Source organism: Zonotrichia leucophrys, chromosome 1 (assembly GCF_028769735.1).
Source record: "Zonotrichia leucophrys gambelii isolate GWCS_2022_RI chromosome 1, RI_Zleu_2.0, whole genome shotgun sequence".
Lineage (NCBI taxonomy): Eukaryota > Metazoa > Chordata > Aves > Passeriformes > Passerellidae > Zonotrichia > Zonotrichia leucophrys.
In genome coordinates this window covers 111937973-111962482 of record NC_088169.1, presented here as the reverse complement: position 1 = coordinate 111962482, position 24510 = coordinate 111937973, and the positions used below count along the sequence as shown (strand labels likewise).

At 47.5% G+C, this 24510-nt stretch overlaps 1 protein-coding gene across 2 annotated transcripts; it reads left to right on the top strand.

Moving 5' to 3' along the window:
• Nucleotides 1-335: 335 nt before the first annotated feature.
• On the top strand, nt 336-22721 carry CD2 (CD2 molecule). Of its 2 annotated transcripts, XR_010442220.1 has the most exons (7): nt 336-503; nt 3250-3546; nt 5885-6127; nt 8061-8180; nt 9810-12112; nt 19184-19234; nt 22651-22721. XR_010442220.1 is itself a non-coding variant. In XM_064727528.1 (5 exons), the coding sequence occupies exons 1-5, from the start codon at nt 443-445 to the stop codon at nt 10022-10024; spliced, it is 936 nt and encodes a 311-aa protein (XP_064583598.1). In that variant the 5' UTR covers nt 336-442; the 3' UTR covers nt 10025-12312. The 2 variants fall into 2 exon arrangements, 1 of the variants encoding a protein (XP_064583598.1); XM_064727528.1 differs by lacking the exons at nt 19184-19234; nt 22651-22721 and having other exon boundaries at nt 9810-12312.
• Nucleotides 22722-24510: the final 1789 nt, after the last annotated feature.

The following is a 24510-nucleotide window of genomic DNA, read 5'->3' as shown; positions in this document are numbered from 1 at the left end:
CTACTCCAAATAGCCCAAATTATTATTACTCTAACAATATTGCTATTTTTGTAACCATTTTATTATTAAATTTTTAAAATTTTTAAAAAGCCCCAAGTGATTGGCGTTTTTCACATGGATGCTGGAGCTGAGCTCCTCAGGTGAGCATTGAGGAAGACGAGGGCCCCACCTGGCCCTCCAGCTGGGTGGACAAACCTCCAGGGCATTCCTGTATTTTAGTGCCCATTTTCTTTGTTGTCTCCACGTTGCCTCCATGCAGACAAAGCACCCTGTTGAGGCTGATTTCCGCCCCTGCTAGAAATGAGAAGTGCTGGAGGAGAGGAGGAGGGCACAGAGGCTGCACCGACATGTCCCATCACTGCCTGCTCACAGCAGAAAACCCTTTCACCTGCCAGGAGCTATCACCGGACAAGGCAACACTGGATGGTTTTTGACCCTGAAAATGAACTTTAGGAGGATTTTCCTAGTCAAGTGCTTGCTGCTTTTATTTCCCAGTGTAAAATGTGAGTTTTTCTTACAGCTTTTTGCTCTTTTGGGCTGATGTTAAAATTGCATTTTAAAGCATTTACGAGTTGGTGGGCTGCTACTGATAAGGAACTTGTTCCACTTTTCCAATGAGTGAAGACATCTGGGTTATTGCTATTGTTATTTGATTTAATTTTCAGCCAGGGGGAGGGCAGGACCTGAGTTTCCTATTCCAGTTATAATAATAAGCTGTAAAGAGTTTTGGTTTTAAGTTAATGAGCCTTAATTTGACACATGTGTAATGAGAAATGTCAGCATACAGTTTGCATTCTGCCCTCAAGGCAGCTTGTACTACATTAGAGATCCAGTTCACTGTGCATTATCGCATGTAATTTCCTTTTCTTATCAAAGATGTGCAAATCTTTTGAAAGTGCAATTTATATTCTTCCATAAATATTAACAGAGTGATAGATTTCAGTGTCTTCAGTGGAGCTGAAGTTTAAGATGTGAAAACAGCAAGCAACTGCATATATATTTTATATTTTGCATATTATTGTTCTCATTATTTTTTAAAATATTAATCTAAAAACTTAATTAAGGTGTTAACTCATAGATTAGAGAAGGTTTTAAGAGATGGAGACAATACAAGCCTGCATAATTTTTTTCTCCCTCTGTTTCATTCCACTAAGTTTGTATGTATGGCGGTTTAATGCTTTGCTTTTCCTTCAGAACAAAATTAATAGATAAATAAGGATTTCTTCTTTTTATGTACACAATCTATAAAACATCTTCCCCAGCAGAAATAAGGATTATTCCCTTGAATAGAAAATAGTTTCAGAGACTTCCTTCCTTCTCTAAAATTACTATGGGAGCTTTTTTCTTTTAACTCTTTCTTGTGACTGAGTGAGCTGTAGCCTCTCAGTTAAAACATTTCTGCCCTTTGGAGCACATTTTAGTGGGCATTTTTATCAGAAGTGCTGTTTCATTAGTTAAACAGATTTTTAATATCATGTGGGATACTCAGCTTTCCACTAGAAAGACAATGGAGACTAGATTGATATTTAGAAATGTCTCTGGTCCACAGAGATGCCATTGAATTATCCTTGGAAACTCAGATTACTTTTTTCCTTTGCTTTCAGAGAGAAAATGTAAGTGGTGTCTGTTATGCAAAGAAATCCTATTACTTGTTCATGACTGAGCAGAAACAAGTATCAGAAATCAAATATTGGGGTATAATGTGTAGTGTCATCTGTGTGGGGCGTAGCTGCTTCCAAGGCTGTTTAGTTGATAGCTTTATTTCAGGACATTTCATTAGATATGTCAAATACCTTGCAAGAAAGGCAATGCTGGAAAAACAAGCTCTCTTTGGAGGTGGTGAATTGCCAGAAGCACTGCAGCATTAATGTTCTTGTTGCAGAGGCATGCGATTTTAGTTCTCTGATTATCTCTAATATTGTTAGTTTAATGAAATAGCCACTGGGTTTCAGTTTCCCCTCCATGGTGCCATTTATCATTATCCTAGATACAAGGAGTGAAGGACTGTAATAAAAATATGCATAAACACAGGTTTTTCTCTCTGTGGGGAAAAAAATACTTAAAACACATAAAATTAGGGCAGAATCAGCTCTCTGCGGTGATGGGAAGGGAAATCTCCTCCTGCTGATTGGCTTCACCCTGTAAATTGAGGAGGAATGAACACAAGAATCTGACAAACTAAATAAGCTGTGGCTCTGAGCTTGTGCCAGTGAGCTTATCCCACCTGACACTTGCACGCGGATTTCGCCCTCCTCCTGCAGGTTTGTCCACCTGCCACGAGGCTGGGGACAGTTCCTCACTTGAAATGACCTCCAAGGAAAGTTTCCCAAGTGCTGGCTCACCAGAAATGGGCCCTGCAGAGCTGGTGGCTGGAGGGGAGCGGGCAGAGCACCCAGGCACTGCTCCAGGAGTGCATCCTCCCCGCTGCTGCACACGTGGTGGATGTTTAGTGAACATCCCCTTTGGCAGCCCCATGCTCAGGTGCTTCCCAGTCCTGACACCACCTTTGGGAATCTCCTGCTCTTCACTGTTCTGGAGAAGGGACCTGGAATCAAAAGAAGAGAAAAGCTATTGCCAAAAAAACCCCCAAAATATTCTTGTAATGACTCCTGCAGTCCCTCAGTTCACACGATGCTGGTAGCTGTTTATTCCTGCCTTACTTTCCCCATCAGGGAAAAATCAAGTGGGTGCATTCCAGGGGGGCAGAGTAACTGGGGTGGGAGAGGGGAGGCACTGCTGTGGGTGTGCCTCCAGCTCAGTGCCTTACACTCACCACAGATTGACGTGGGCTGCTATTATTATCATCATTGCTATCACTGGGGTTGCTGAAATGATTCTGCTGTCCAGAGATGTGACTATTTTTGCTGTTTGCAGTTCTGGGTACCAGCCCATGCCATGTGCAAAACACAGAAGTGACCTTCTTTGAAGGAAGGGCTAAGTTCATGTTAAACTGAATGGGAGGGCACGAATTTTGGCATCCAGAGTCATTCCAAGTAAGTCAGCCAGGATATAAATTCAGCCTTTGAAAGCTGGGCTCTTTGCTTTCTTGCCTCTCAGAATTAAATTGGATGCTGGAATTTATCTAATGAACCATCAAGAAATACTTTGGAGCAGGGGAAGAAGATAGCATCAGTAAAACAGAGAGGCTTAGGCAGTTCAGGAAGGGGGTGGCATAGCAAGTGACAACTTTTGGGTGACTGCTGTGGCCGCTGGAGACAACTGAGGGGCTGGCTGTGTTTCCCTCCACAGGCTCCAGCACCAGCTGGGTTTACAAGGCAGTGAATGAGACAGCTCTTCTCAGCATTGCTGCTCCTGGGAGCATCTATGAGGCCACATGGAGGAAAGGGACACAAAGGCTGGTTCAGATCAGAGAAAACAAAGCCAAGCACTTTGTGAACAAGGAGCAGTGCAGGTGTGCCATACTCCGCAACGGGACCCTGGAAATCCAGCGCCTGGAGAAGGAGGACAGTGGGAACTACACGGTGCAGGTTTATCAGAAGAATGGACAGCTGAAGGCAGAAGAAAGTATAATGTTATTAGTTCAGGGTGAGTTTTTGCCTTTCCCATGTGGTGCTCAGGACAGCTAAACAAGATTTGGTACTCTCTGCTCTGTCCCACAGCCTTTCCTACTCGGTGCCCTCCTTGCTGATTTGGAGTGGGAGGACTTCTGTAGGGCTGTAACTTTTTCTTCCTGCCACTGACAGCAGCCTGCCTCTCTCCTCCCTTCTCTGGCTCTGGTTGATGGCCTCGAACCCCTGGCTTTTTCCTGGCTCCCGTTTGTCAGCCTGCAGGTTCCTAGCTGTGCCCAAGGAAGCAGCTGTGAGCAGGTTCACACTGAGAGCAGGGTGAGGGTGCTCAGCCCTACTGCAGCACCACAAACAGTGCTGGGACCCTGAGCTGGGGTGGGACCTGAGAGGGGCCTGGGCTGCCAGCAGCATCCTGCTTCCAGAAACCTCTGCCAGGACCACAGAATCCCATGTAGGGTACAGCTGTGGCTGATGTGCTGTGGGTTTTGGGTACTTCTGGTGCTATTTTATGGGTACTGAGTTATGACTTTTGTTCTGGTGTTGCCAGCCCCTTGAGGAGAGCTCAGGAGTCCTGATGGCACTAAATGCCTTAATTCAGGCAACGGAATCCCACTCCATTTTTGCTGTAACATACAAAACAGCCAGCAGTCACCTCCCCTGAGATAAACCACAACAGGAGCTGAACTTGCAGTGGAAGAGGACTCCTGCACCCTATCCTTGCACAGCACAACACAACAAATAGAAAAGCTGTGCTCTTTAAAGCACAGTTAAGCACACACCTGGGGCTTTCAGCTGCTTGGGTTCAAAGCATGAGGGCAGCCTCCATTCCTGCGCTGTATCTTGTCCTCAGAGATCAGAGCAGTAGCAGCCCAAAGGTTTTGGGGCGAGAAGGGATGATGGGGATGGCTATTCTGCTCCTTAAAAGCTGCTGTGTCCTCTCCAGACCTCTCAGCTGTAGGACAGCATGGCTTTTTTTCCCCAATAAGGGGATAGCTTTGCTCTGTCCTTCTTCAGTCATCATGCACAGCTTTGCCAACATCTTGAGTTTGTGGCACCAGCTGGGATTACAGAAATGATGCCTTTTTGAGGCAGCAATGACAGCTGGAATGGTTTTAGCAGGGTTTCTGTGCAGTGGGAGGCCCCTTTGTGTCTAAGGGGCTGCTGAGCAGAGCAGTGAGGGTGTGTCGCTGCTTTGAGAGCTATTACTGTAAACGGAGTCAGGAAGTCATCAGGGCCACTGCTGTCATTGGGGTGTCCCCATTTCAGGCCAAGGTTAATGCTCCAGCCCAGCTGTGTGCTGCATCATTTCCTCTGCTGTTGCATTACCTCTGACACATGGTTTTGGAAGTCCTGTAGTAACTCTTGGGTCCTGGAATAATTTGTCAGCCAGGCTGGACAAACAGTTGTTAAAAAAAATTTTAAAATTGTCCCAATGACATCCTCACCCAGCTCTAGCACCTGGACTCTAATGTTTCCCACCGGGATGTTTCCCTGAGTAATAGGTTCCAGGCTGCCAGAGGAGGAGTGGGCTTACCCAGGAAAGGGTGGCTGTGGATGTTGTGGTGTGAGCCTTGACTGCATGTGCTATGAGCAGTCCTTATTTTCTTTAGAATTTATGATCTCCATAATTTACTCAGCCTGTAACGACAGGTGGCACTGGCATTTTTTTAATCTGGTCTTAAAGATAGAAATAATTATTTTTTATTTGCTGTCCTTGCCAGTTGCCCTTACTTGATGAAAACCCTGCAGGCCTTTACATCTCTTTCATTGACAGAGAAACTGGAACCAAAAGGGAGCAAGATGTTTGCAGGGCATAAGAAAAGACAGAAATATTTTTTGTTTTCCTGTCATGACCTCATTGAGAGCTGAACTTTCTGTTTTGTGCTCTCCATTCTGGCTTGATGGCCTTCCACACTGTGCTGTCGTGCCTGCTGAGTGCTGTTGGTAGCACACAGAGCATCATGAGGAGCTTTTCATAATTTTTCCTGCTTTAGAGAAAAAACTCTCTGATGGGCACAGGCTGAACAGGATCAACTTCCCTTGCACCAAAACATAGGGTCCAGAGGTGGAGGCGCTGTGGTTCTCAGTCCCTTCCACCCACCTCAAGGAGATTCAGCTTCCTCCCCTCACCTGCCTGGTGTCCAGCTCTGCTTTACTGAGCCAACTGTGTATGCTACTGCTCTGCATTTTCTTTATTGTTGCCTTGTTACCTCTGCAGTTGAGGTCTAATTTGCTCTTCATTCTTCTGTGATCTCATTAGCTGCTGATTTGGGGGTTATTCTCTGTTCTGCTTAAAGCAGAGGCTTTCAGGAGGAGAAACACTCTCAGACATGCTTGTCCCTTCCCTTCTCTTTCAGAACCTGTCCCTCAGCCAATCCTCATGGCTGAATGCAGGAATAAAAGTGTGTCTATCAAGTGTGAAGCAAAAGGGAAGGCCAAGGATGAAGTATTTTTAATAGAACTGACCCAACCCAATGGCAAAAATATCCAAAAGAACGCAACAGTGCTGGAATGGCGCGGGTGGAATTCTGGGAGGTTCCGATGCGTTGTTAAGAACAAAGTCAGTGAAAAAATGGCTGAAAAAGCAATTAACTGCTCAGGTAAGAAATCTCTTCTGTCAGAATGTGCTAGGGTGGACCACTGCTGAGGGCAGTGAGGTGTGAGAGAGGTTTTGCTCCTCCCCTTCTCCTGTGGGGAGATCCATTGTGTTTTTCTCCTCTCCACAATCATGTCTATCAATGTGGTGGTTGCCTGCTACCCATGGGCTGGATGAGTTCTCTCACAAGGGGAAAAATGAGCTGCTCACACTCCTCATCTTGGCCTAGAAATCAGGAGGGAAGTTCTGGAGGGTTTTTCTTTGGGGTTACACGGGTCAGATAAGCATGGTTCAAATGTACCAAGGTTTTCCTATTCAGCTAACCACAGACGCAGCAAAAGGACTGAAAGGATTGCATTTTAAATGGGAAGAGTCATGCTGGAAATGATTCAGTAGGCAAAAGAAGTCATCACAGTTGTCATCCTCCCACGTAAAAATTCTGCAAGTTAAGGCACAAACAAAGGACAGATCACACTGGTGTGACTCTGGGTGTGGTGTTCAAAGTTCAGAATTCCAGTGCAGTGCTGGGGAAAAGTCCTTCAATTTGCCAGGCTTGGATTCATCCCACCCAACCACGAGTGCTCTGCTGGAAGCATTCTCTTACTCTAGATTCTTCCTGGAGCTGGTGGAGAGTAGAGGGTGCTCACAAGATCTGGCTCAGTATTTCCAATTTTTACCCATTTCTGCCACAGTGAATTTAGGGAAAGTCCAAGTCTGAAGAACAGCCCATGGTGTGAGAAAGGAGGGAGCAAGTCCTGAGGCTTAAAGGCTTTACTGAAGTGATCCCAGGTCTGCTGATTGTGAATCATGGGCCAAGAGCTGAGGGACAGGATGAGCACTGCTCTCCTGTGCAGCTGTTCCCTCCTGAATAATCCTGATTTCAAAAATAGCCAAGCAATGCATTTTTTTGCTACTGCCTGACCTGATGGACTGCACAGTCCCATTGATGATTAATGTTAGCATTGGGAAGGGGCAAGCAGGATGTGGCATGGACTTTGGAGCCAGGTATGAAAGTGTGCTGCTGGATTAGATCTGTTTAAGTCAAGGCAAACTATCCCAAACACCTTGTCTGGATGAGGAAATCCTGGCCAAAGCTGCCCATGCCAGGACACAAGCCAGGCAAGGACAGGTCTGCCTATAGTCAGACACTGGCCATTGTCTAGACAATTTTGATTTCACTTTTTCTCACCCTTGAGAAATGCTCTTTCATCACAGGGTGAATTGGGTCAGAGAGTTTGTTGTTTGTTTTTTTTTTTTCTCACATCATTAACAGAGAAATACCAATGATCTTTAAGGTAAAAATACAGCATTTCTCAGACACCAAAAACCCCCTAAGAACGTGGAACACTACTCTTCCTACCCAAACTAAATACCTTTCAAATTTTCTATGTAGTGGCAGGACTCTGCCAGCTCCACAGTAGATTAAAAATCCCTCATCTTGGAGCCAAACCTCCTTCTAACCCTGCTGCCCTCTGTGAGCACTTGGTCCTGCATTTGAGGCCAATCACCTTGAATTTTGATCTTTAGAGGCAACATTTCAGGTGGGCTTAAGCTCAGCCAGCTTTTCATAGAAGTGTAATTGTATGTGAATCTGTCCAGGCTCCTCTTGCACTCCTCTGGGAGAAATAGGCACAGAAAAAGCCAAATAGACCTTGGTGTAACATTGGCTGCTAAAACAAGTGACAATTTAAATACAGTGAGCTGGCACACATGAATGCTCTGGTTTCACTTTTCTGCAGAACTTGAACCCATCAGGGAGCAATCAAAATTCTCAACAATGAGGAACAGCAACTTTCTGCTGTCAGCAGGTAAAAGGCAAAGGGTGGGATGTCTGCTGGTCTGCCTTTACAGTCAATGGAAGAAAATGCAGAATTCTGAGTAAATGTTGTGCAAGTGATTTCTTTCCATCTAACATCCTCTTCCATTCCCTTAACTAGGCAAGATGGACTTTTATCTCATCTTGAGCATAGCAGGAGGTGCAGTCTTCTTTGTCATCTTTGTGATTTGCATTATTTATTGTATCAGAAGGAGGAAAACGAAAAGGAATGAAATTTATGGTAAGTGTTTAAGAGGCTTTGTTTTGCTATCCAGCCACCTAAAATATCAGAGCTTCCCACTGACAGCAACCCTGTGGTCAGGAGCATTTTCTCTGCCCTGACATAAGCAATAACCTGGTTTTAGCACATGGTGAATCTGTGTAGATCAGGGGCATTGCCAGTCTCACTTTCTGACATGTGCTTTGAGAAAGCCACCTGAGTACAATTTTACATTGTGGCTGTTCTCTTTTGAGTGGTACAGATCACTGCCTCAGCTGTGCAGTGACAGCACGTCCCCAGCTCTTGGGCCTGGATTCAGCAGGAATTGAGAAAATGAGCCTGAGAAAATGAATACTAATATTTTAGTGATTATTTTATGGTGATTAGCCTCTCTGAAACAGTTTGCTGTGAGTTTAGGGCCAGCTCAGTGTCTCAAGAGGTAAATCCCTCAATCCCTAAGTTGAGTGATATTTCAGAAATGATGAGTCAGTGATCAGAAGTCAGCCTGTATGAATTTACCTCTTTGTGTGTGAAAATTAATGCTGGCAGAAGGGATCTCTGGCTGCCAGGAGTCTGGAAATCCCAGCACAGACAAAGGCAGGGCAGGGTGCTTTGATGTTTTTTCCTGGGGTTAGATCTCACTTTCCCCTCGGTAGCCTCCAAAAGGGGACAGAGCAGCTCAGGCTGGGGGTGTCCATTGATGTCTCTCTGATAAAGCTGATTCCCCCAACAGACAGGGCAGAGCCTTCCCAAATGCTCCAGATACCTTGATCTCTGCCAGGCAGCCAAAAGCTTCCATGTAGGCCTGGGAGATGCAGGCAGAGGTGATTTTTGCTGCTCACTGGTGTTGTGGTGCTGGGTGGGTCCGCAGGACAAGGTGAGAGATGAGAAGCTGACTGCAAGTTCTTAGAAGGCTGATTTATTATTTTATGATGTTATATGATATGATATTAAAATGATATGAAAATTATATGAAATTACATGACAATTCTATTCTATTATATGAAAATGATATGAAAGCTATATTATATGATATGAAAATTGTATGAAATTATATATGATATGAAATTATATGATATATGAAAATTATATACTAAAACTATACTAAAAAGGATATATAAATAAAAACAATATTTTATTTATATATAATTTATATTTATAATTATTGATATTTTTATATTTTTATAAATTTTATTTATATATAATTATATTTATAATTATTTATCTTTTAAAATATAAAAATAGAAATAATATATGAATAATATATAAAAATATAGAAAAATAATATATAAATAAAAAGAGAAAAGATACATCAGGAGGCTAGACAAGAATGATAATAAAAACCCATGACAGACTCAGAGTCCAACACAGCCGGCTGTGATTGGTCATTAATTAAAAACAATTCAGAGCCTGGGTAAACAACTCTCCAAATCACATTCCAAAGCAGCAAGACAGGGAGAAGCTGAAGCTTCACAGCTTCCCAGGAGTAGAATTCCCGGAGAAGGGATTTTTCATAAACTGTCACGGTGACACACTGGCACAGCAGGAACGTCTAAGAGTGGCGGCTTAAAACCCAACATTTGGGCTATTTCTGTGTTTTTTGGACTTCTTTGGCGGACGTGTGACTGTGGGGTCCTGGTGTTGTTGCAGGGGAGGAGCGAGCGATGCAGACCCTGCCCGTGGTGGACCATGACAGGGGGACGATGCGGGAGCTGCCCCAGGCTCCGTCCAAGCCCACGCCGAGGCAGCAGCGAGTGCAGCAGCGGCCACTGCCCCCGCAGCCCCAGGAGCCGCAGCAGCCCCGGCCCCAGCCACGGCCCCGCACCCAGCCACGGACCCCCAACCCCCCCAGACACAGGCCCTGAGCACACAGCCTGCCGTGTAGCAGGCCCAGAGCCTGCAAGACTTCCCTGGTGTTCAGCAGCCTAAGATGGGAAATGCCAACTCATGGTGACTGGACTGGAAGCCCCTCTCTGCTGCCTTCAGACCCCTGCTTATTCTCTCTGTAAGACTACAGGTCACTTTCCTTTAACCCTTGCTACTGGACAATTTCCAAAACCCCTGAACCCTACATAAAGAGCTGCTTTTGCCCAGCTTGGGCAGAAGAGAACCTGGGAAACTTCACAGATGAACCTTCTGTCACTGGGAACCTTCGCAGATGAATTAAGAAAGACATCGCTGTGGAACCCCACACAGATTTCCAGATTTCTCCTCTCTTTCCCTGCATCTGCCTGCCTAGGCACCTCGTAAGATAAGAGCTGATATGACAATGAGCTGATCATCAGCTCATTGCTAAGGTTGCCTGCAGCTAAGAACTGCTTGGACAGCTGTGCTGAACAGGTCAGAGCTATCTGGACCCTGTTGTAGCCTGCTGGGGACAGCCTGAATCCCAGAAAAGGCCACATTTCTGGCAGGAGGGATGTTGGTCTCTCTGCTCCACCACTCTCTGGGAAAAGAAAGTTTGTGACAGCCATGAGCCCCTCCTGCTCAGCCCTGTGTAACACTCAGCTGCGAAAAGGCAGCTTTCCTTGCAGAGAGTCAAGGTGATGGGCATTCATGCCTGTGGCCATTTTTTCATCATGTTAGGATACAGCTATGGAGCACTGAAACCTGTGTCTTTCTGTGGTTCACTTGCTTTTACTGCACCTTCTTGTTTTCTTGGATGATATTCACCAAGAAGAAGCTGAAGCTCTACTTGGACAAAACAGACCTATGGATCTCACAGGGTTCCATCTCCTGCTACACATTAGGACAGCTCTCTGGCTTCAGCATCAAATACATGGACTCCTGGACCAAAAATGAGTTGTATATAATTAAATATTTGTCTGCAGTTGAAAGGATTTGTGTCGTACAATGCAGAGAAGAAAATATTGAAAGGACCTTGAAGGACCTCTGTCGGAAAAACACAAATGGGAAAGGAAGAACTTTTTCCTTTTCTCCCTTTCTCCACTGTGTTTAGCAAAGAAACTGTAGGCTTGAATTGCAGCAAGGGAGAGTTAGGTCAGTATTTTATTTTTCTTTTTAATGAAACACTGAGAGAGATTTCTGGGAGAGGTTCTCCAGCACCGGGGTTTCAAAGGGTGGATGAGACAACATTCTGTGAAGCCTTTGTGTTCTGACAAGGGCCAGGAGAACGTGCTACACAGCCTCTTCAGGGACAGTTTCAACTCAGTTTTCTTTGACTTTTAGGCAAATAAAACAAACTTGTATTCTCATAATAAGTCTGTGGGGCTATCCAGACAATTTTTGTTTTGCCTAGAAGAGGTCTGGTCTCCTTTGGTTCATAAAACAGAACATTATAAACTGCCCACCAGTAGGATTGCTGATGGCACTGTCTGAATTGTCAGGGATTCACATGCCAGGGACTGTGTTTCTTGATTTTGCTGGCAACACCTCAGGTATAACCAGGGGATGATGGAGAGCTGCTGAGAGATCTGCATTCCCAAGGGAGGAGCTGGACTACAAAAAGTGCACCTGCATTACCTTCCATGTGGAGGTGTCCATAGCTGCCTCTCAGGACAGCTGAGGAGCTGAGAGCACAGGGCTGTTTTAGAGCAGTGTCTGCATGGGTACACTGACCAATTTAGGGTAAAAAGCAAGGCAAGTGAAAGAGAAGAGAGTTACAAGAGCCACAGAACACAAGACAACCAGCCAGCTAGCTGATGTGCCAGGCAGAAGAACATCCAGTGCCTCTTCCAGGCGGGCCCATACCACATGTGCCAGGGCAGATAAAACAGCCATGCTTGTTTCTCCTGAGAAATATGACTATTTTTATCTTCTGGGGTAAGGGCAAGGAGGCAGCTTGTCAGGAAAAGGAATCTTCTGCCTCCTCCAGAGCTCAGTCACTTCAATTGAACTCTGACAGCAGGAATAGCCCTGGGAGTGCCACTTGCTCTCTTGCCTTAGCTTTCTGCAGCTGATTCTTGGGCTTTTGCTATTTCAAATTGCATTTGGTAAGTGTTTCATGGTTTATTTTGTAACATACCATATGTTATATCCCTGAACTGAACAAATAAAGAGAAGACTGGGTGCAGAGGATCTTAGTTCACAGCTGTGCTGGTACTTCAGTATCTCACTTTGATACAAAGGAGGCAAAAAAACCCCATTTTGGTCCCTGAGCCACAGAGGCAGGGTGCAGGAGGTGTCACACCATCCCTGGGAGGTGCTGGGGTGCCAGGAGGGCTCAGGCTGGTGTGGGTGAACACAGCTGCTCTGCCTGTCCTGTGAGAGCTTTGCTGGTGCTGCTCTGTGGTTACAGGTGTGGGGCTCCTTTCTGAGAGAGAGGGAGGGTTACTAGGGCCTGAGAAAGAAGATTTATCCCAATTGGCTTGATTTACCCAAAACACAGTCCTTGGCAGGCAAGAAAATACTACTAGCACAGAGCATGCCTGTGCAATGGAAAGCTCACCAGGGCAAAACTTATTTTTTATTTGCTCCTTTTCTTTTGATGGTCACCATTGTTTTTGTGATGTCTCGTTGTACACGTATTGTCTAGTGCAGCACATCAGGAACAAACGTGAGACATCGGAAAAGCAATGGTGACTGTCAATGCTCCATGACACATTCAGAAAAAATGCTGACTTATCAAATAAGCACCCAGCAGATTTTCATTTTTCTGAATTCATATTGTGGGGCATTCAAATCTCAGGTTTTTATGCTGTAGTGGATGTTTCAGCTCTGGAAAATGAGACATTGGGACCTAAGACATAACAGGACGTGCTTGGCTCTGGTGGTTCTTGCTGTAACCTTTCTTGGTTCTTCTTTTGTAGATGCATCTACCACTGAATCATGAGGTGAAGTGTTTTTTCCTACTCTTCTTCAGGGGGATGAGATGATCAATGCTGGTCTTGTCCTTTTCTGTCTGCTGCCTCGTCCCCCTGTTTGAGAGCTGCAGTTTCTGTGCGTGGGTGTTAGCAGGGATCAGTTTTGTTGGTGGTGTGCTGAAGAGCCAGAGCTGAAGGAATGGGATGGAGGGAGGCTCAGCCCTGTGATCAAAGCAGGTCTGTGGTTGTGCTGTGGGTCTGTAGCACTTACCACATGGGCAGAGTGAGCAGGCACCCAAAAGAGCAATGGTTGTTTCTGTAGAAGATACAAATCTTCTATCCCAGCATTAACCCATGTGGAAACAGCAGCACTTGCTGCCCAAACTTGGCCTACCCAGTAAAGTAGCCAGAACCTGCTTGTACCTCTGTTGGCCCGGCCAGAGGCTTCTGGCACAGGCAGTGTGGGACACAGCTAGATAATTTAATTTCTAAACTAAAGCTCTAGGTAAAAAGTCAAGTAGGAAACCATAGTTGATACAAGCCTTTCTTGAGATGCTTGCCAAAATGATGCCATGGGGAAAAGACACTGATTTTGTCCTTATTCTGATACAGATATTCAGGTGCTGCAGCTGATAATGTAAGAGGTCTGGCCTCAGGACTTTGGATAAGATCAGTTTGTAGTAGCTATCAAGGTTGTGAAATATCACTGCTGGGCAATCCTATCTCATGCTGTGGGAAGAAAGATAAGGGTTAATTGAAGGAGAGCACAGTGAGAAGCCCTGAGCCAATGAACTGGCCTCCTGGTTCTTCTGCCAGCCTCAGCTCACAAGAGGAATGTCAAGCCCAACCTTCTCACTCTCTCCCCCACCAAAGTGCTCCTTCCCTCCCTGCAGAAGGGAATTTATACCACAGGACCTTTTCTCATCCTTCCAGCCTGCCTGCCTTGAGCCTTGGATCAGCTGAATCATGGGAGCCTTTCCCTCCCTCAGAGGTGCAATTTCATTCTTTACCTTTTCAGAGAGGTGCCAGACCCTGGTGCTTGCCCCAGATTGAAATTCTCCTCAGCTCTGCTACAGCCCCTTCACCAGAACTGCTCTTCCTTTGTGAACAAAGGAATCAGGGAACATGTGAAGGAGGTGCCCAAGCATGACATGGCTGCTGCTCCCCTGGAGCTTCTGGTGGGGCTGGGAAGGTGTGAAAAGGAGCTGTGAGCAGCAAAGGGCAGGCGTGTGAGGAGCTATCTCAGTGATCAGTGAAGCATCTGTCAGCTACTGCTCAGGGCCTCCAGGCTGGGGTTCAGGGCAGGGATCAGCTGAGCTGGCCCAGTGAATAAGCCAGGCTCTGCGCATGGGGCATACAGGATGGGCAGGCTCAGAAATGGCTGCTTGAGAAGATGAGTTGGATGATCAGGAAGCAGGATTTGAGTCACATAATTTGTCACACTCTCAGTCCCAGAGTGTGGCTTTTCTTTCTGTGCAGAGCTCCCATCTGAAGTGTGATTTACCCTTTGGGCAGAGGCATGAGCTGCCTGCCTTGCTGGGCCTCCTGTTTTCCCCTCCTTTTTTTCATCTGAGGACCAGCTGCCTTGTTCTCACCTCCTGTGATGACACTTCCCACCATTAATGTCTATTCTAGTTTTCCTTTCCTACAAAATGCCCACTCAGGATGGTTTATTCTTCCTCTTTGAATGACACCTCAGGACTCCACCTATGCACGTGTCGGCATAAGGGAGGAAAGGGGACTTCCAAAGTGTCCTCATGGCTTCAGAACATGGTTCCTTGTGATCATGCCTGCCCTGAGAAGCCCCTCTCTGGATTGTTTGCTGTTGGCTGCTTTTGCCAGTGCTGTCAGGAACGATTCCTGGCTCTGGAAGGAACCTCTTGGCTGCCTTCTGCCATGGATAGTGCACAGCCTTGGCCTGCTCCCTTTCCTGAGTCTCACTGGGCCTGTGGTGAACCCTGGGCATGGAGCCCATGGTGCTGTGAGGCCCTGCTAGGGCAATGTTTGATCCTGCCCACCTGCCTGTCACCAGCATTGTCCCCAGAGAGGTGCCAGAGCCTCGCCTGCCTTTGCTTTGGGCACTATTGTTCGACAGTTTCTGCCTGGGGTGCATCTGAAGCGCAGTTTTGAGATAACAGGAAGAGATAACGCCACAACTGAGATGCTCATTGGTTGTGTTTCCCACACACTCTTTCTGCCTACATAAAAACAGCAGGCAAGTGTTTCTGGCTGCTGCCTGGCCTCCCACACAAATCACAAATGCCAGCTTTAATTTCCAGTCCTTTGGTGTGGGGCATGGGGCAGGTGAGCGAGCAGAGTGCGGGGGCAGAGGGGTGCGAGGAGAGTTGCTCTTGGTGCCGGCACTGCTGTCCACTGAGGGGAAGAGCTCTGAAACAGCACTGCCTGCAGGCATCCCCAGGCTGCATCTCCCTGCTTGCCACTCCCTGCCTCAGCAGCAGTGACATGGGGACAGGCAGTGAGGCGTTTGGACAGCTGGCCCTGGTAGAGCCCCAGGATGAAATGTACGGGACCGGAATTAGGCAAGCCCCTCTTCCTCTGTCAAAGCCAAAGTGAGTTTTCCTGTGAATAATGGCAATGAAATTAAGGCATGCTTGTTTGCCAACAAGTTCCTGTGGAAGGGTGCCCTGGTCTCCAGCTTTTCTTTCATAAAACGTGCATGCACATGACGTGCTTCCATGATGGGCTCCCTGCAAAGCCTGTGTCAGTCCCTTCCTCCTTTGGCTGCGTGCCCCTGAGCCCCTGTGCTTGTTGGCAGGTGTTCTGGAGGATCCTGCTGGGCAGTTCCTAGAAAGGAGCTCTGTGCCAGGGCGCTGGGGGCTTACTCTGCTCTGCCTTGGCTCTGCTCTTACTTCTGACTCATCTCACAGTCACTGGGGTGTCCTGTCTGTCCCTTGTGACTTGCCCTGTCCTGAGCAATAGGCACAATGGCAAACCAGGGAGAGCAAGGGCAGGGATGCTGCTGTGATGCTCCTAATTGTATTCCTGCTGGAAATGGGATTTCTCCAGTTGTATGAGAAAGGAAGCTATCAGTTTGTGCTGGCGTTGCTCTTTTCCTCCATCTCTGCTTTCCTGGAAGTTTTACAGCTGTTAAAGGCACCACCTGAGGGAGCTGTGTCTCCGGGAATGGCTGTTCTGAGGGAGCTGTGTCTCTGGGAATGGCTGCACAGCACCCGGCTGCACTAACAGCAAGGGGGACAGCGAGGCCCTTGTCGTGCAGACACACCGGTCACTGTAGTGACCAATTCTAGCTGGCTTCAGTGATTTCAGCAGCCAGGGCCACTGTACATGGCAAAATGAGGATGTGGCTCCTGCTGCTGGTAGGAAGTTCTGGTATTTCAAACCCAAAATTCAACCAGGAAAACCTCCAATGCTCTTCTGCTGACCTTACAGTTCCTACAGACTCTATTTTTCTTTTAGCCATTTATAAATTACCAAGAAGACAAGCTTAGCCTAAAGCTATCCACTGCAAAAGAGGAACAAAGCAACATGGAGATTTTTAAAAAGCACTGTCAAGAAGGAAACTTGTCTGCACAGCAAGTGACTTGTAGGAGCCTTTAGGCCCTGTAGTGGAAATTAAATACCAAGTGTTGAAGGAGTTGATCAGAATCCAAAGTTTTCCAAAGGAGGGTGTGTTTAATAAGGAAAAAGGAGTGAAAATAAAGAGTGTCCCTATCCTGTTTCTTTCAGACATCTTGTCTTGCCTAGAAATTCAGGTCACAGGTGGGCTGCCTTGTCTGATGCTGCAGAAAACAGCAAATATGTCCCTGACTGTTGCTGCCAAACTACACTCAGTTATCAGGTTCATTCTTGTCCTTATCACCCTTCTTCCTTGGCACAGGTACAGTTTGGCTGGGCTGTGTTCTAGGGAAAAGAGGCTGGACATGTATATCTCTGAATATGAAATGTTACCTGCAGTAGGCCTCCCTGTTTATGTTGGGAACATCCCATCAGGAAAACTGGATTTCCCTTAAACTGGAAAATCTCCAAACTGCAGCTCTGAAGAGCCACAGGTGCCAGGGTTAGAGGCAACGTCAATAACGTGAGGAGAGGCATTTCAAGATAGCAACCACAGAAGAATCAGCTGTGAATCTGCTTTGTCTCAAAGCATCTGTGCTAGGGAAGAGCATCTGTGGCAGAGCACCTTAGGCAAGCACAGGAGTGATGTCTTATCTGGAGATGAAAAAGTGCACCATGAGTGGCAGGCACTGGAGCAGCTGCCTCAACTGACTCAACACATGTACACACATATGTAAAGCAGCAGGAACTGCTGGTCCTCTCCCTCCCCTGGAGTTTTGAGGGACATGTGCTTCTGTAGGCCTCATGAGAAATAGTACAGAAGAAAGGTTTATAGGCCTAGATTGACCAGAAGGGAAGCAAAAGCTCTGCTTCTCCAAGGTGTGAAAGGAAGATGCCACATCCTTTTGGGAGAAAGCTGCTGCAGGAAGCTGGGATGGAAGAAATGGTGCAGATGATCCTTCTCTGTGGGACAGGTGAGGCTTAACCCATGTCCCACGTGGGACCTGGCTGCTGTGCTCCCTCTCCCAGCTCCCAGTGCCACGTGGCTGCCTGAACAGCGAGCAGTGGTGTCATGGGACAGTCCTGCCTTGAAAGCAGAACCTTGTCTGCAGATGGTGTGGTGGCAGCCAGCCAGGAGCCTGGGCCGTGGATCTCTGCCATGGGTCTCTTGGCAGCTTTGGCAGGCTGAACACCTACCTGCTGCCACTTTTGGGTCAGTCTTTTGCTCAGGGACAGCCTAGGGTGGGCCAGGATGGATGCCTTACCTCAAAAGCTTCACTGAAGACATTCCCTGGGGAAAACTGTGCACACAAAGATTGGGAATTTCATGCTATTCCCTTCTAACACCCAGAGCTGTGGGTTCTGGGCTAAAGTCTCTTTCTTTGTTGGTAAGCAGCATGGCTGGAGGGGGGACACAAGGCTGGGCTCATGCTCAAGGGGCAGCTGGACCAGGGTCTGCTCAGGGAACTGCTTGGACTCACTGGAGGAGAAATGGAATTTGTGGGCTGGCCATACAACATAGACAAGAGTTCAGGGATGCAGCACTTGTGGTGCTCACCTCTAGGCAGGGAGGGCAGTGTACAGCACAGAACTATCCAGCTGGTGTGAGCGTGGGGTGCACAAGAACACGTTGGTGCTGTCATCTAGTGGGACCACATGAGCACAGCTCTGTGCCTTTCCTCCCATGTCTTCTACTCCTCCCTTGCATTAATTCACATCCTATCAGGCCTGTATTTTGTGGCCATAAAGCTTTTTCTTAAACTAGGCAGTGTGAAAGCTGTTGTTGTTACAGGCTTCACACACAGTTTATGTCAGGCTTGTTTATCACAGGCCAGGATTAAAGGGAGCTCATCCAAACTCTTGAACTCTGATGGCCCTCACATACTTACCCTAAGTAGAGTGCATTTTGTGCCTGTAGAAGAGAAGAGATTCACAAACAATAATGGTTAACTCCCCACCTAATTTAGATCTCATTTTGCACCCAAAGAAATACAAGTGATCAAGACTAGAGACTTCTCTTAAGCCCCTGACTCCTGTTATTTGTATTTGAGACACAAATCACTATTTTCTGCTTGTGATCTTCACTACAATCAGTTTCAGGTTTTGGTTCCTCTGGCAGATGCTCAGACATGTCCTAACCACTTCCACAGCACATGGCAAACCTCCTGTCTGCTGCCTCAAAATTTCCCAGAGGGTGCATTGAGAAAACTTGTTTTCCGGAAGACAAAAACCAATGTCAGAGACTCAGTGTTTGGGATGTCTTCAAGGCTGAGTGGCAATGGAAGGGCAGAGGTGGAATTAGGGCCATGCAGCTCATTTTAGGTCTTTCCTGGCCTTTAATGTGTCTCCTTGTTCCTCACAAAGCAGAAGGAATCGTGGAACATCTGACACTGCTAATTCTGGTGGAGGAACTGGAACGGGGACTACAGCTGAGCAAGGGGCAGCAAGGAAGTGAAAGCACTCTCCCCAAATGAGCAGCACTGTCATGTTTTTGGTGTTTTTTTAGAGATGCAGGGATTTCTTAACTTGATTTTAAATAGACCTGTAGAACAACCCACATGCTATTCTTTCTACCCTTCCTTCTTACCCTCCTTTTTTGGGAAGCACATTAGTCTGCAGGTTATGTCTGTGTAAATACAGAGTTTATTTTCTGAATGGTTCCTAACTTTATTTCTTTATCACTTCGTAATGCTGCTTAAATCACTCCCTGGTTAATTATTTCAGCTCATGGTGTCAGCTGTGGAGGCTGCAGAAACTCAGTGGTGCAAGATGATGGTGAGTAGAGGAAGGTCTTGATGGGATTCTGTTTCCATGCACGGGGGTGGTGTGGAGGTCATGTAAAAGACACACCAAAAAAAAAAAAAAAAAAAGAGCCACAAATCTTTGGAATGATAGAATCATTTATTTTGGGAAAGACCTCTAAGGCCATTGAGTCCAACCATTAAGCCAGCACTGCCAAAGCAGCCGCTAAATAATGTCCCTAAGTGCCACACCTACACATCTTTACAATACCTCCGGGGACGGTGACTCCACCACATCTCTGGGCAGCCTGTTCCAGTGCCTGACCACCGTGAAGAAACTGTTCATAATATCCAATCTAAACCTCGGCTGGCACCACTCGAGGTGGCTCTTTCAGGCAGTTGTAGAGGGCGAGGAGCCCCGAGGAGAAAGCCCCGCAAGGCCAGGAGAGGGCACCTGGAAACAACTGTTCCGTGCATGGCTCTGCTGCTGGGCTCTTCCCTTTCCCCTTTCATTTTATTTTCGCCTCCCCCTCGCCCCACCTTTTTTTTGCACAAACCCTGTGAGCCGTTTTCATCTTCCTGGGAGCTCGCAGCTCTGTGCCATCAAAGAGGAGCACAAAGCTCCGCTCGGTGTGCGGGGAGCAGCCGGCTGTGCCTCCCCTGCCTGCATCCCCTCTCTCTCCTCCTGCCCCAAATTCTCTCCCCAGCTCCATGCACACACTCATGCTCTCCCCCACGTAAAATATAGAGGAACATGAAGTGTATTGTCACCACGCAGCAATTCAGGGGCTAAATCTTGATCCTTTCTCCCCTCCCAAAAAGCTCTCCCCCAAAACGTGCGGACCTCAGTAAGAGAGCATCTGCGTTCAAACCCTGGTAGTGTTTTGAGGAATCAGAAAAATGCCCCACCTCACTAAGCAAGAACATCAGGCTGGAAGCAGTGCCGGGCTTGGATGCCTTTTTGAGCTGCAACTACACCCTGGCTTTTGGAAAACTCTTTGGAACAGGCTGCCTGGGGAAGGGGTTGAATCATCATCCCTGGAGGCATTTAAAAGACCTTAAATGTGGAGCTTAGGGAGCTGGTTTAGTGGTGGGTTTGGCAGTGCTGAGCTAATGGTTGGATTCGATGATCTCAGAGGTCTTTTCCAACCTAGATTCTGTGACTCTTATTCTTTGTATTCATAGTGGTTGAACGTTGCTCCCTGAAAATCCAGGTTTTCTGAAGGCTGAAAACACTGAGCCGTCGGACTTCAAATCAAAGGTGTCAGGCTGGAGAAATGTTCAGAGCCCTGCTGCACTGTGGGGTGGCTGGGAGCAACACCAATTTCAGCCAGATTATAAAGCTCCTGGCCATTTGTTTGGAGTGAATTTTGACACATGCAGCATCCCCACCTTGCTTCCCTTTTGGGACAGTGAGCATCCCATGGTCTTTCCCTCTCTCACACATGCAGAGAGGAACTCTTCTCATCCCCAGCCCCCAAATGTGAGCTGTTTCCTCCTCTCTTCTCATGGGTGCTTGCAGATTGAAGCATGAAATCTCTACCAACAAATGCTTTCCACAGGCTCTGCTGTGGCTTTGCTGTGCACATTACTCCCTAATTGTGTCACTTCCCTGCAGCTCCCTTCCTCAGGTGAGCACCCCCCCTCTCAGTCAATGCATGACACAACAAACATTCCATGTGCCCAGATAGTGCTCACAGAACTCATATTATGTGTACATCTTCACTTATTAAGCACAAAGGCTCTGCTTGCTCTGTAAAAATTTATACTACAGATTGTGTGTATACAGGCACCTATTCCATACAACTTCAAGTTAAAAAAAAATAGGTTTTCTTTGCACAGGCACACACGTACTTTCCTCTCTCTGGAAAAGACAAGCCTTTGTTGTTAGGCTGTCTTTGCTCCTCTGGTCTTTCTTTCCCCCCTTGTTTCTGACTCTGTTTTCTCTAATGCCTGTCTCTCCTGCTTGTTCAGGCTGTCAGCTAAAGCTGCAAGGTGCTGCAGATGTGCCACTGGAAATCATGTTTGTCCAAGGCGTTTTCCTGGGGCGACGTGTGGCTTGTTAAAATGGGCTCCCTGTGTGCTCGCTCACTGAACCCCCTGCCCTGTTTTAAGGGTACAAATGCAGCATTTTGACAAAAATGCTTTCCTCTTGAGGGCTGCTCTGTGCTGTGCTCAGGTGGGAGCTCCCCTTGGGGAGGTGTATTATCTTTCCTTTATGAGGTAAAACCTGGCAATTTTTGCTTTTGCAGCCCCCTGCTGTTGCCAGGATGGACTGGGTGGCTGTACCCAGCCTGCCCAAGCACACCTGTGCCCTGGGTGAGGTGCTGGATGGGTGGGAGGTGTTGCTCATGTGCAGGAGCTGAGGGAGAACCAGAAAGCTGGGGTGGAACAAGCAGCAGCGACGATGGCAAGTGATATGCATGGGCAAGAGGGGTTTCAGGGTGGCTTGCTGGCATCAGCAAAGGTTTGTGGCTTTTAGGAGGGCACAGCTTGTGGTAGGGGGTCCCTGTTGGTTGAATGGGAGCAGGCAGCCAGGCTGTGCTGTGCTGCAGCACCAGGGAAGAGGGAACATGGGGTATCTGCTCACTCCCATGCTGAGCGCTCAGCACTGCACACCAGCCATTCCTGGTGTGCAGGAATTGTCCCCATCCTTGCACCTCGCTGCTGCCTGGCTTGCCCAGGGCTCTCAAGGACCAGATTTCTGAGGCTTTTGCAAGTGATGGTGTCCCTGCCCAGAGCTGCCAGTCTCTGCAGAGGGGCAGGGCCTGAGCCCTGGGCAAAGGGCATCAGCTCCACCCTGAGCTCAGCTACTCCCCCAGCTGTGCTCTGCATTTAAATAACAGCTTCCTGCTGCTCAGAGTGAATTGCCTCTGACTGAGAGACCAGACCTGTGAGGAGGTATGTGGAGGACACTGAGAAGTGTTGGCTTTATGGGATTTGACTTTGTGCATACCTGAACAGTAGTGCTGAACTGTGCTAAGGCAACATGAAGCAAAAAGAGCTGTGCCAAGTGTCTCTATCACTCTTTCCAGTCTGCATTGACCCCAAATGCATCCATGTGTTGTGAGAGGCTCCACTGAAGCAGATGAACAGATATTAACTCACCTGAAAGGGATGTGGTGCAATGTGGTGTGGGAGGGAGTCCTGAGTCTGAGGATGTCTCTGACTCCTCTGGGGAAGGCACAGCCAGGCTCTGTGCTGCCCCTAAGGGTGGTAGCATCTTGTGTTAAGCAACATTTTCACCATGAGAGTGATACTGGGGGTAAGCCTTTGAGTAAAATGCATTCAGAGGTACTGGCTTGTCCCGGCAGTGCTGTGCCAGCAGCACCCTTGGTGCTCAACTCAATTTCCTCCCCTTCTGGTCTCAGGTGGGTGTCTCACTGGGGGTTAGGGTCCTAAACTGGTCATGTGCTCTTCACCTTTTAATATTTATTCTTTTCTGTTCAGAACAGACATGAGGCAAGAAGCAAGATGTACTGTGCATTCTTCATGGTCTCCTCAGGACAGCTTCCTCAGAGAAATGACACCAGTGCTACTTCCAGTTATATCCCTGTTTTCATGCCTTTGTCCCAGCCTAATGGTGAGTCACAACAGTTGTATTTATGTGTAACAGAGCCAGGTTTTGCATAAGCTGTTTTATTTTTTAGTGAGCTCTCTCATCTGCTCAGTCAGGCGATGGCAGCTGGTGCTACCACGGTGGGGAGAATCTTCAGCTGCCTTTGCTCTGCCTCTCCTTTCCTGTGTACACTAAAACAATGGCTCTGGCTCCCCACCCCCAGCAGCTTGCTGACCTGGAGACCCCTGGGCATAAACAAAGAGCAGCGTTAGTGGAAAATTGGTGCAGCCCCCAGAAGGTCCTTGGGAGACACGAGAGCCTGTATGGAGCCAGCTGTTCTGTGTGGGAAGGCCAGAGGCTAGCCCAGATGATGTTGAGCAGAAAGCAAGGCAGAGTTGGAGCACTTCATTTGTCTTGTGGCTGAGGAGATGAGTGCCTTGGGCTGGATGGGGGTCAGTGGTGCTGGGCTGTGTTTTATGGAGTGACCTTCAAAGCAAGCTGAAAGAGCTGTAGATGTCAGGTCTTGGCAAAAGGATGCTGCAAAGCCCACAGCCCCAGGAGGCTCTTGGGGCAGCATGTTGCTGTTTTAACCATTAGCTGAGTCTTTGCACAGGTTTCCTGTCACCTGCAGTTTTATGTTCAGGGGGAAGGGTACAAACCCAATACCTGGGCAGTTGCAATTGCTGTCTGGTATGCAGCTCCTCCCTCTGCTTCTGGACCAGCATTGTGGGAGAAAAGGGGAGGCCACAGCTTTTTAGCCTCCTTGGGAAATCCAGTTAGGCTCTGCATGTGTGTTTTGGGGGTAATCTGCCTCACACACTGAAAGCCCTCCCTCATACCACTGCCATGGCTCTGAGGCTCAAAGCAGAGGGTGAGGCAGCATCCTCTTTGTGAAGTGAGTTGAAATGGTTCAGCTTCCCTTCAGAAGTTTCTGGGTGACCAGCCATGTTAACACAGCTGCAGCTGTGTCTCCACAGGGATGTTGTTTTTACAAGCTGAAACCAAGAACAATTCCCTCAAAGATGCACTGAGGATAAAAGTGATGATGTGGTAAAGACCAGTGAGTGGTGCTTTGGCTCAGACCTCTTCCCTCAGAATTGGAGAGCTGTAGGATCAAAGCTTAATTTAGGCTGAAAGGGACCCCCTGGAGGTGATTTAGTCCAATCCCCAATGAACCCCAAATGCAGTGGGTAGACTGTAAGGCATCATTGTATTTCTGAGTAGAGAAACTTTGAGAATAAATCCTGGCTAATTGGGGTTAAGTGGGACTTACATAGTAATTTAAGAGGGGCCAGAGGTTTGGCTGGCTGAGGATCACATCCAGACTCTTGTGGGCCCAAGTCACCCTCCAGAACTGTGGTGATGCTGGTCCAAGCATAATCCCTCAGTTCCTTATCAATAATTCTGCTGCCTGCACTCCTCTCATCTATGTCTGTCTGGGACAGTGCGCTCTGTGCCCATCAGCCAGGTTATGCTTTCCTGGCTTGGGCTGGATAAATAATGGCCTCTTTGCCCCTCTGTAGTGGTTATTGTGTGGCAGTGCAGTGCAGGAGGCACAAGAGCTGCTTCACCTGCTGATCCTGGTGAAAGGGTGGTAGGAAGGTGGTGTGTAGGGCAGGCATGTCTGGACATGGAAGCTGTGAGGAGGCCACCACTGATGTTCTGTGGCTTTGCATGGGTGGTGGTTTTGCTTTGCTGTTCCTGCTCCCTTCTCCTGGTGGTGTCCTGGCACCTCTCCTCCCAGGGAGAGG